This window comes from Malurus melanocephalus, unplaced genomic scaffold (genome assembly GCF_030028575.1).
Source record: "Malurus melanocephalus ecotype Western Australia unplaced genomic scaffold, MMel_1.1 scaffold_9, whole genome shotgun sequence".
Classification (NCBI taxonomy): domain Eukaryota; kingdom Metazoa; phylum Chordata; class Aves; order Passeriformes; family Maluridae; genus Malurus; species Malurus melanocephalus.
Genome location: NW_026623241.1, coordinates 2,082,383 through 2,094,489, shown reverse-complemented (window position 1 = coordinate 2,094,489; position 12,107 = coordinate 2,082,383). Strand labels below are relative to the sequence as shown.

At 38.8% G+C, this 12,107-nt stretch overlaps 1 protein-coding gene across 6 annotated transcripts in view; it reads left to right on the top strand.

Moving 5' to 3' along the window:
- RAPGEF2 (Rap guanine nucleotide exchange factor 2) overlaps window positions 1-11,849 on the top strand; it is a 180,305-nt gene extending 168,456 nt beyond the window's left edge. For 4 of the 6 annotated variants that reach the window (XM_057375578.1, XM_057375559.1, XM_057375549.1 and 1 more), the window contains 5 exons: window positions 1,068-1,220; window positions 3,291-3,516; window positions 5,151-5,710; window positions 8,249-8,554; window positions 9,718-11,848. In XM_057375578.1, coding sequence (XP_057231561.1) covers window positions 1,068-1,220; window positions 3,291-3,516; window positions 5,151-5,710; window positions 8,249-8,554; window positions 9,718-9,743 — 1,271 coding nt within the window. In that variant the 3' untranslated portion in view covers window positions 9,744-11,848. Of the gene's footprint in view, window positions 1-1,067; window positions 1,221-3,290; window positions 3,517-5,150; window positions 5,711-8,248; window positions 8,555-9,717 lie in introns of those variants that run through there. The other 2 variants (XM_057375569.1, XM_057375596.1) reach the window with 2 other exon arrangements.
- The last annotated feature ends 258 nt before the right edge of the window (window positions 11,850-12,107 follow it).

Below are 12,107 nucleotides of genomic sequence, written 5' to 3'. Positions count from 1 at the left end.
TATTTCACAAGAGCTTAATTCCAATTTCACTCTTTATTGGTTTTCCTCATGCACTGCTTAGGCTGCAACAAAGTATTAGAAGAGCAAAATGAGCAAGAAACAATTCAATATTAATCTAGATCTTGTTGATTTGACCATTAAATTTTAATCTTAAAAGGACTTTGAAGCTCCACAGACTGCATTTTTTGCTCATAATGGCAAAGTGTCTGAAAACTGTCTAGGTTATGCTGATCAGGCAGCTGTAAATTATTGATAGCAGGATTGTGATCCAGCAGATCAAAGATAAAGTCCATGAGTGCTTGGAAGTAACCTCTACCACAAACATTGGCAAAACTGTTGGAGAAAATCTGTCTTCACTTATAAGACTGTCCCAGGGTTGATTTTTGAAGGGAGGGGAAGAGAAAGATGGATAAATGTGGTCTGGGTAAAGCAGTTCTTGATGCCCTAGATCTTTATATCATACATCATCTTCAGGATGTTTTTACTCTTCAGTTTCCCAAAATAAGCTGGTGCAGAGATAGTTCTCAAAAATGAAGGCRAGAAAGGCAGCTGCAGGATGGCCTTGTTTCATAGACTTAATCCTTATTAATTTTCTTTCCAGCTTCCTTTGACTTTCTAGGGTACTCTGAATAGAAAAGAGACAGGAGAGCAGTTTCAATTCTTACTATAAAAATCTTCGCTAACCAGTGAGATTGGTGTGTGTCTGTATTTAAGCTAATGTTAGTTCAAGTTTCTCAGTAACCATTCTATGCATACTCTCAATTTATCTGTTGAATAGGCAATATTCTGAAACATCAAATCTACATTGTGTTTTCTGTGGCAAAGTATTTAAGTGGCCAGAATGAAAGACCATCTGCATTAATAAGCAGTAATAAAGCACAGTATTTTAAACAGGAATAGGTTTAAACATTTTGCTTCATTTAAGATGGTGTCAGAAACTGAGAATATACATGMAAAAATCATAGTTTTTTCTTCCTGTGTGGTGTCTGCTCTGTAAATGCATTGTGAAACACAAGGATGTATTTGTACTGAACTTTACATCTGCCTACTTTAATTCTTGCCTGAAGGTATTAACTCCCCACAAGCTTTAAAGAAAATTCTTTCATTATCAGAAGAAGGAAGTTTGGATCGTCACAAGAAACAAWCTGAAGACACTGTCTCAAGTGCATCTTCGCAGCTGTCTTCTCCTCCTACTTCACCACAGAGCTCCCCAAGGAAAGGTAGTAGACATTCTGTATTTCTCACCCTGTTTCCTGAAGCTTGTGGACTTTGGAAGGTTCTCAGAGAGAATSTGGACACTGGATAAACTACTGCTGCTCCTATTTTTGTCACATATGGTCAGCAAGAGGGCGGGAAATGTAGTGCAGAGTGGGATACATGAAAGGATATCTGAGCCTGATTTCAAGGGTGCTTGAAAGCCCTCTGGTTATCAAAAGCCAGAAAAGACAGCCTGATGTGATACAGGATTTCATGCAGTAGGTCACTCTCACTGCAGCTGCTTCTGACAAAAGATACTCCTATGATCAGTATTTCCTGCCTTCAGCAGAAGGATATGCAGGTTAAAACTTAAAATCTTTGTACYGCATTGACCACACCGGTATATTAGAGGAATTATTTGCTGTATCATGCATCTGTATGGAAGGTGACCTATCTAGGACAGATGGCTTAAGATACTTCGAATTCAAATATCTTTAGAATATTTTATATCCTAATTTATAGTTTATACTACAGAACATTTTAATAGCARCCTGATTATTTAGACCATGTGTATGAATATTTGAGGAATGGTATTACACATTGGAGCTTTCTTGACCAAGATCTTTTTAAGTGATTATTATAATCAATATAGTTAATTTTTAAAGTGAATTTAGGACTTTAAAGGGATTTTTTAAAAGCCTGATTGTTTGTTTTCGTGGTAGCTCTGGCTATGAATTGACAAAACAGATTATGGAGGCATTGTTCTGTAGTTTAAACAACAACAAAAAAAAGCCACTTTGAAAGTAGGATAGACAAGATGTGTTGCATGTGACTTCAAAGTGATTCTCTTTTCAGAGTAGCATAAAAGCTCAGTTTAACAGTTACATAACAGAGCATTATGGTAAAATGTACATTGGGGTTGAAGTGACTTGTGTTGRAGGGTTATTTACTAAGGTCAGATGGAGGAGGATAATATGTCAAGAATATATCATCTTGAGTCCTTGTAAGCTGTCATCATTATTTCTCCCAAATACTACATTAGCAAAGAGTAAATTTATATAAATATGGTCATGCCTATGCATTATTTGAAAAAGAATTGGAAATCTGTACTTGACTCATAGAGTGAAAAGCACTTCAGTTTTGCAAAAAGCAAATCATAAACATGATTTTTAAAAAAAATCCTTGATTTGATTGTTACATGAACCTCATGAAATGTTCTGTCAGATAAAAATGACAGCATTTATTCCATGTTCTGAGCAAATGAATTGGGGTAGACCGGTTTAAATAATTTCGACATTTATGAGTAGAGTGAAAGCAAAAAAAATTTAAAACTGCAGTGACTTGTGGATGTGTTGTTTAATGATCTTTAATTTAGCTGGCAAGAAGATTCAGCACAACTTTGTTTAATTCTGAAACAAAAGCTGAATTTGCTTCTGTTACATGGTTTGCAGATTTGATCTCAGTCTGGCTGTGTTGCTGCTATCTACCTCCAAATTTTAGCATAATTCTGGTGATAAGGAATTCGAATTGAATTAGCTAGCCAAGTATCACAAAGAAAGCTTGAAAATCTGCCCCTTTCAGCCAAAATACATAATAAGCAGTCAGCTCAGACATCTGGGCTTYGTGTATACGCTCTTCATCTCCAAAGTGTAGATTTTCAGAACAGAAAGATTGTATGAGAACCTCTTGGATTACTTCAAGCAGTAATCTCAACCAGAGCATTTCTTTCCTTCCARTCTTGGAGACAGTGTTTATGCACAGGCAGTTCTTTGAGAAATAACGTTTCATAATGTGAGGATACAAGTATGATGATGAATTTCAAAAGAATTYAGGGAAGGAGGGCAGAGAAGAAGGAAGGTGAGCAGTTGGTTTGTGAATGAGTAATACATGTTCCCACAATTCTAAACGTCTGATTTAGATACCAAAGGCACAACGTCACACAGTTTTGCTGTGTATCTTTATCTTTTGCAGTGCTTTGTAAATGTAATTGTAGCTTTGTTTTATTGCCAGTTTTATTRCAGTGTTGCCAGCTGCCTGATGAGAAGTGAGCAGGCATCTCAGAGTGTCTGATTAACGTGATGTTCTCTTTGCAGGCTACACTTTGGCTCCAAGCAGCACGGTGGATAACTTTTCCGATTCTGGTCACAGTGAAATTTCTTCTAGATCTAGTATTGTCAGCAATTCCTCTTTTGACTCTATGCCAGTCTCCCTGCATGATGAGAGGAGACAGAGGCATTCTGTCAGCATTGTGGAGACAAATCTTGGCGTGGGAAGGATTGATAGAAGAATCATGATTGAACCAGATCAGTACAGCTTAGGGTAAGAATTTTATTTGTGCTTGCTTACATTATACCTCCATGTAGTGTGTATGTGCCATGCATATTTGTCCATATACCTTTCCCTATATCTCTCAATTTTTTTTTCTTCTCTGCTCTGAAAAAAACTACTGCTTCAGTGCTGTATTTTGTGATAGTGCTCCATTCCTGCCAAGAAAAGGTTTTGCACTCCTGAGTGCGTGAAGAGGTCTGCAGCAGTAAATCTTTACCTCAGCAGACGTTACCATCTGAGCTTTTCAGTGGTGCCATAGATTATTGACTTCGTGGCAGACTAGTACCCTAGCCTGCCTTCTACATGGGAAATTAACTGAATTAGATGAGAGATTCATACAATTATTCAGTGATCAAACTGAGAACAGAAATAGCTAGCAATTTTCCAGTCTGCTTCATGGAGAAGTGCATATTTGTCTAACTCCAAAATATTTTACTCCAAATATGTCTTCTAGTCAACAATAATTGGAAGCTAAAAATCACATTACGCTGCTGGTTTTCTACTAATTTTCTAGGTAATTAACTTCTGTAATGGTGGGGAAGCTAGTGCTGTGAGGAGTTCTCTAAATCTCTAGCAGTGAGCCTTGGTGTGAAAATAATTGGAGTTCTGGCTCTTGTTTAGTCTCCACTTACTTTTTTTTTTTTTTTTTTTTTTTTTTTTTTTTTTTTTTTTTTTGGAGCTATTATTTGGATGCTTCAGTCCTGTGAATTGCTTCTGGGGTTTTAATCTTGCATGGTCTGTGAATGGCAGACCTGTTCCAAAACTGATGTACTTCAGCTTTGGGAATCTCAGGCTATGCAAATGCTTTAATCAGATGTCTTAAATATTTGGAAGAAGAGGGTTCCTCTCTGCATAGGTAGTTGCCCTGGTAGAACAAGTCCCAGGAGCCTGGATATCTGCTAAGCAAAAGTGACAYTTTGTCGGTTTTCTCTGCTGCTGTGTAAGGAGTAGTGTCAGGCTCACTTAATCGGTGAAAGGCTGCAGAAAGCACAGTTGCTCTACAAAGTAGCATGTGTTTCCAAAAATAAGGTTAAAATACACTTCCATTTGCAGGAAATGTCGAAAAATTAGCTTTCACAGTTTCTTAAGCAGAAAAGAATTCTGAAAAGGTGAAATTTAAACCTGAATACCAGCCAGCTCCTGCTAAACTCTGTTTCTGGCTTTTGAGCCATTTGCTTTGCATGGCTGGAAAAGCAGTAGGATAACCCTGTCTCTTTCCCTGTATGTCTATCAGTGTGGTTTGCCTGCCTTAAAGGGCTGTTGCTAAGTTAAGATTTTGTCTTTGAAATTACTTTGCTGAAGTGTAAGGCTTCATCAGAGTTATCTATCCTCTTTGTTTGTTTGTTTGTTTTTGTTTTATTGAGGATGTACTTGAAAGAAAAGCATTCTCTTCTCAAAATTGAATTAGCCATGAATGCAAACTATAAATACTATAAAGTACATCAAAACCTTCAATCATAGAATGGGTTGGGTGAAAAGGGACCTTTAAAATGCCATAAAGGTTACCCAGTCCAACCCACCCGTATGTTTTGTTTCTCCTTGATTGTTGAACTGTTTGTGTGTTGTGTTCACCGTTTCCAATTCCAACACTGGATTTTTTGTCCCCCCCATCACTGTGTATCCAGCTCATATGCACCGCTGTCAGAGACCAGAGGCCTGTATGCTGGAGCAACTGTGCTTTCTTCTCCTAGTACAGAAGAGCTGTCACAGGACCAGGGGGACAGAGCTTCTCTCGACGCAGCTGACAGTGGCCGCGGTAGCTGGACTTCTTGCTCGAGCGGCTCTCACGATAACATCCAGACAATCCAGCACCAGCGGAGCTGGGAGACGCTGCCCTTCGGACACGCTCATTTCGACASCTCCGGCGATGGGGCAGGGCTCTGGGCCCCGGGCAGCCACATGGACCAGCTGATGTTCCCTGAGCACGGCACCAAGTATGGCAGGCAAAGCCAAGGTAGGGAGGGCCTGGAGCAAGCACAGTCCAGAGCGAGCTGGGCATCTTCAACAGGATACTGGGGAGAGGACTCGGAGGGTGACACAGGTACCATAAAGCGCCGGGGTGGGAAGGACGTTTCCATTGAAGCCGAAACCAGCAGCATGACATCTGTACCAGCAGAGGAGGCAAAGCCAGCTCCCGTGCCCGCTCACACAGCAGCAGCAGCAAGTAGTACAAAGGGGCTTGTTGGTAAGTTAAGTTCTGTTTTTTATTTGTATTTTAATTCGTTTGCTTTATGTTTTTCATATTATTCTAAAACTGCATTTCTTTTGTCTTTTTGGTTTGATGGATTTTTTAAAATATTTTTAAGCAAAATTGAACATTTTGTTCTCTCTTAAATTTTTCTCTTTATTCTTAGGGAGAATATAATTTATTGTTAGTTCTCAGTTCTGGCAGTGCCTTTGTGTTTCAAGAGAACCTGCCATACATCAAAAAACTAGCTTGGCTTCTGGACAGTATTTTGAGAGGTTGATGTATTTAGATGTCTGCTCTAAAATGTGAATTTCTCATCACAGTAAGGCTCCATAGGCTATATTTAGAAATCTTAATAAATGTGGCCTGATTTTTATAGAAGTATTTTACTTTATACCTTCGGATGACTTGTATTGTAATTGTGAATATTCCTACTTCTGAAAATGGGATCCCTTTGTGCTTAAATACCAGCTCAAATGTTTCTTTGGACTGCTGAAACTGAAGATGTTTCAAAGGAGTTAGAGCTGAAATATATTTCTATGCTTTCAATAATGGAAAGATCAGATAATATATAAATTAGTAGGAAGGTGTCTTTGGCAGAGATTAACATTTTTCTCGTATTGTTCCATCTATGCATCCCAATCTGTGGGCCATCCAATACCTCTGCATTTTTGCCTCTTCCTTTCATTTTCCCTCACTTTGCCTTTTGTCAGGTTAATATGAAGAACTGTCTAAAGCCATTTTTTGCTGACACAGCTGAATGTCTGCCAGATTGAGGTCATGCTGAGACCACTGTGATAAACTGCTTTTCCATTTTCTGCCCAAGTATATTGCTTAGCAGTGGCCCTTTGCCTCAAAGCTTGGATATAGATCTAAATCCCTGGACWATGAAGAGGAGGAAGCTGTTCAGATCTATGCCAATCTCTAATTTTACTCTTWGATACCCTTGGTTTCCTCCAGAATGTGTAACAGGTGTGCTTCCAAACTTGCTTCTCAAGGCAGTGCTTGCCTCTATGTTTTTATAGACWTGACAGAATATGAAAGAGACCTGAAAATTAAAACCAACACACTTCCATACACTTCACTACTGTTAGCTAACTGTCCTGAAAATGTAGCTCTCTATATCACAGTCCAACAGAACCTGCTGGTTTACATAGTTCTTTGGCCTTAGTAGACATTGATTTCTTGCAGTGTTTCAACGAAATTTTTCTACACTAGAATTTTTCTACAGAATTTTATCTGATTTCCAGAAATCTTTAAATAAACCTTCYCAGAAGCTTCTTCAGGCTGCTTTGCTCAGTTAAAACAGTTTCTCCAAGAAAAATGCTTAGACTCCATTGGAAACTATTTGGTTTTCTTGTAATACCAAGTATTTACCTTTGGTCTATAAAAAGTTGCATCCGAGTAGCACCAGTCCATTTAAAGCTTGTACTGCACTTTCAGTCAAATGATGCTCCCTAGTGCAGGGTGATGTTGTCATCACCACTTATGCAAGAATATACAATGTATGACAAGCGGTGCTAAGTAAATTGTCTGTATCAGTAGTTTTTTCCTGCTGTATTTGTAAGGTTTGTCAGTTAGGTGGTGATGTSTTAAAGGGCTGGGCCCACAATAAGTGTTAAGTATTAAAGTCCAGCAGACTTCTCTGAGTGCTTAAGTCTGATATAGAGACTCTTGCCTATCTGCCGTGTGTCCCTGCAGGTGATCAGAATTCTTAACTGTTTTCTCCCTCAAAGTTCTCTCCAAGAGAGAGCTTCTCAGCATGCCCAGAGTTAAACTTTGTTCAGGTAAACAATTAATCTCAGTGAGATCCACAAGCTAGGTGGTGGTCTTTCCATCTCCTAGATAAAGTCATATTCAATCATTSTTCTTACAGGAATACTTTCAACTTTTAATTTTGCAGAGAATACAGTCATGGGGGATGTGGGCAGTACTGCATACAAGTAGCATGCTGATGAAGCCCAYTTCTCTTCCATATCTCTTGGAATTGTAGCTTGTGCCTCACTAAGTAGTAAGATTTGTGGAAGAAAATAATGCATCAGATGCTTTTTTTTTCCCTTCAGGATGCTAAAAACCACAGAGATGAGCTATTGGATGTGAGGCTCATCTTCAGAATTAAGATAATCATGAATTTGGGGAGATGCCAAAATTCCTGATGTTTGCTCTTTCTGTGGTCTCTTTAGTCTTCCATGTTACTTTGATCAGTGTACATTCTGTTCTATCCAGTCGATGTAATTGCTTCAGTTGCAAAGTTTGAATGAATTCTCCATGTAATTTGGTGAATTTTGTTAGACTCATGCATCACTACTGCAAGAATAGCTGCATCCTGTGTGTGTTGTATATTCTGTACTTTCTCGATTGATTTATTTTTCACAAGCTCTTTGTCTAGCATATGATAGTTAACCTTTGTCATTCAGATTTTCTCTTCCAGGGCTGTTGAGATGGTTGGTATTTATTTAGCATTTAACTGTCTATTTTCATTTGAGCAGTGTTTCTCTTCTCATCTCTTACGATCATCTGTTGYTTTTCCTGCAGCACGAAAAGAGGGTCGATATCGGGAACCGCCTCCAACTCCTCCAGGTTATGTAGGAATACCTATTGCTGAATTTGCAGAAGGTGGCTCCCATCCAACCAGGAAGCCTCCAGACTACAACATAGCACTTCAGAGGTCCAGGATGGTGGCACGGACATGTGAGACTCATGGGACAGCRAGTCCCCAGCAGCAGCCGCACGGCCACTCAGCTGGCAGGCCTGTGAACAAACCTCAGTGGCATAAACCAAACGAGTCAGATCCACGTCTTGCTCACTATCCATCTCAAGGGTTTTCCACAGAGGAAGATGGTAAATTTCTGATTGTTAGATTTTGAGCGTGCTGCATGCAGARCTGGGCAGTGCTTGCACAGACACAAAGCAAATTGTGTAAATGTGTTCTGCTATGGAAATTCTTGCCATAATTTGAACTGTATTTCAAAACTTGCTATTTGTTAACATCTGGGAAGGGAAGGAATTCAGTTCATCCGAAATATAATTTAAAATTTTGCGTGTAGGTCGACCTGAGTCTTGGACAACCAGTCAGTTGTCTTAGGCAGCTTCTCTGAAGGTGCCTATGTTCACCTTGTACAGCCCTGCCTGCCATATTTTTCCTCATTAATGAATTTAATGATCCAAAAAGTATCCTGGTCTACAGAATACTTGTCCATCGCCCCACAGAACATCATTGCTCAGGTTTATGTGGGTAGTCACTCACATTGTACCTGAAACTCTTTACACTGCAGACACTTCCACTCCAGCTGTTTCACACGATGAGCCCACTGCTGTCTTGCTGCCTTGCTGGTCCAAGTGTGGCTACATCTTTATGCTTTAGCTCAACTATGATGTTTTTCCATGGAGAGCAAGTTTAGCTGCCTTGCAGCTTTGGGTCCTCAGAATTTAGGCAGGGTGGTGCCAAAATCACACCCTTGAATGCTTTGTTTTGCTTAATGATAGACTACCATTCCCCTTCTCYCTCTAACTGCTTAGTTACTAAGGTTTTAGGTGCAGGATGAACTCAGCAGTTGAACATGATGGGGGAAAAAAAGTAAAGTGTACCATAATTGTATTGCTTCAAACTTTGAGACTTACCATAACAGCAAATTTTAATTGTTTCTACTGATGATGACTAAATTGCAGATGTATTTAGGAAAAAATGTAAGATRCCTTTCTGAAGCTATTAGATATCTAGGAATATCTGTTGTGCTTCTTGAGGTGAAGAACTGTGCCCAGYTTAGTAAAAGCAATTATTTTGTTTTCTTCAAGAGCAGAATTACAAATACTTCTCATGAGACCTGAAATCTACTGAAGTTTAGATTGTTTTGAAGTATATATACTGATACAATGAAATGGAAAACACATGAGCACAATACCCACCGTTGTTGTTGTTGTATGCACAGCTTGTTTCATTCAGTAGGAGTGTTGTTCATTATGAACTAAATTCTATTTTCCCTTATCCTATTATGTGTTTGCAGAAGATGAACAAGTCTCTGCTGTCTAAGACTTGGGCTTTTCTGGATCCAGAGTGAGCCACCTTAAAGGAGAGCACAAGAAGACGTCCCTAGAATAGGAGCCTTGGAACTATGATTAAAGGATGGTGGACCTATTTGCCTCCTTCCCTGCCTTAAAGCAGCATGGGGCTTCTTCCTCTGCCCCTCCCCCTTCTGTCCCCTCTCCCCTTGCATGTGAAATACTGTGAAGAAATCGCCCTGGCACTTTTCAAACTGTGTTGCTTGAAATGCACAGTGCAGCAATCTCCAAGCTACCACTGTCGCTGTCTGCCACATCACACAGTATCATTCCAAATTCCAAGATCATCACATCAGGATGATTAACTCTGGCTGCACTTCCCAATGCCTAGAAGGGTTTTTTTTTTAAATCTTCCTTTTAGATTTTAATCACAATCCTAGCACTTAGTCTCATTGGGATAATGAGATAAGTTAGTTGTCAAATTACATTTGGCCTTTAACCTACAAAAAGAAAAATGCTTTGAGATCCTTYGAGGAGACAGTGCTTATTTGCTTGTTTACAATGCCTTTGTTACAATTTTGTATGTTTGCATTTGGGAGATCAAATACTGTGTCTGAATAGTATTTACAGTATTATTTCACACCTGTAAGTAGGGTTGCCAGCCTGAGCTCCTGGAAGAATATTGCTATCACATGGCTGAGCAGGGCAGAAGGGAAGGCAGAGGTTACAGGATGCAGCCTTTCCTTGACCATCGGGCTTTGCTCTTAATGTGCCCCACCCTGGAATCTTCACAAGCTTGTAAATGTTGGTGTTAATGGCATCCTCATCCGGGTCTGGTGTAAATGCAGAAACACAGTGCTTGCAACTGGTCAGTGATGGAAGGGGACACACTGTGTCTCATASCTGTGCCTTGTGGAATACAGGATGGCATACAAAAAAAAAAGTGTCCCATTGTAATAAGACAGATGGCAACCCCACCTTTAAGTTATATACTTTTTTTTTAAAATGATATAGTAGTTATATTAAAACAAAAAATTAACTGGATAACACTGCAGTGAAGGCAAGTTGGGATGTCACAGCTCGTATCAGCTGTTAACACTGATCTAATAATCTCCATCTATTGACTTCRATATTAGGGGATAAACGAGCCTTTAGGTAAAAAAAAATAAAAATAACACAGATTTGCCAGCCTTTGCAATGCAGAAATAGTCACAACTGTTAATGGCTTCATGGAACACTGCATGTGTAGAGAAGGCCAATGTGTAGCAACCACCTGCTCACAGCTGCTATTAACCCTATAATGACTGAAATGACCCTCCCCTCTATTTTTGTGTTGTTTTTGCACAGACTCCGGAGAAGTGAAGGCTGCCAATCCGAGTAGTACTCAAATGTGAGGAACTGCTGGTCTTGGATTTTTTTTTTTTCCATTGAACTCAGCTGATCATATTGATCAGTAGATAAACGTAAATAGCTTCAACTTTTAAAGATCAAATTGCAGTGTTTTTTCACTGTATCAAACAAATGTCAGTGCTTTATTTAATTCTCTCTCCTGTAATCATAGCTTTTGTCTATTTGCTTATATATCACATTGTCAATTATGCATTTGTAATTTTACATGTAATATGCATTATTTGCCAGTTTTATCTCAAGGCTATGGACCTCATGTGCATATAGAAATACAAAATCCTAACTCTATCACAAGTTGCACAAATGTTATATAAGCATTAAGTAATTGTAGACCATAGGACTGCTAATCTCAGTTCGCTCTGTGATGTCAAGTGCAGAATGTACAATTAACTGGTGATTTCCTCATACTTTTGATACTACTTGTACCTGTATGTCTTTTAGAAAGACATTGGTGGAGTCTGTATCCTTTTGTATTTTTAATACAATAATTGTACATATTGGTTATATTTTTGTTGAAAATGGTAGAAATGTACTATGTTTATGCTTCTACATCCAGTTTGTATGAAGCTGGAAAATAAATAAATATAACATTAATGAAGTCCATATTGATTCTTATGCATTTTACATGTTCCACATACTTGAACAAATTTATGAAAAAAAATTTACTTCTCTGTGTATTAATATTAAAGGGACATTGCCAAGTGATGTGGGCAAACCACTGGTGTGGAGTTTTTCTTAACATACAGTTGTGCTGCTGATAATTTTTGAAAGCCTTGTTGTGTGTACTGCTGAATGAGAATGACTGATACTGTGTGCATCCCCAGCAGAAACATTTGAGATGCCAAAAAAGTTATGGCCCTAGGTGTATATAAAATGCAAACAGTTTTAAAGGTAAGATTGTGTTGATTTTATACTCTCAGTGGTATAAAAGTAAGGAATACATGTTTTAACATTTAGGTAGAGAAAATATGGRAAGTGATCCTTTTCA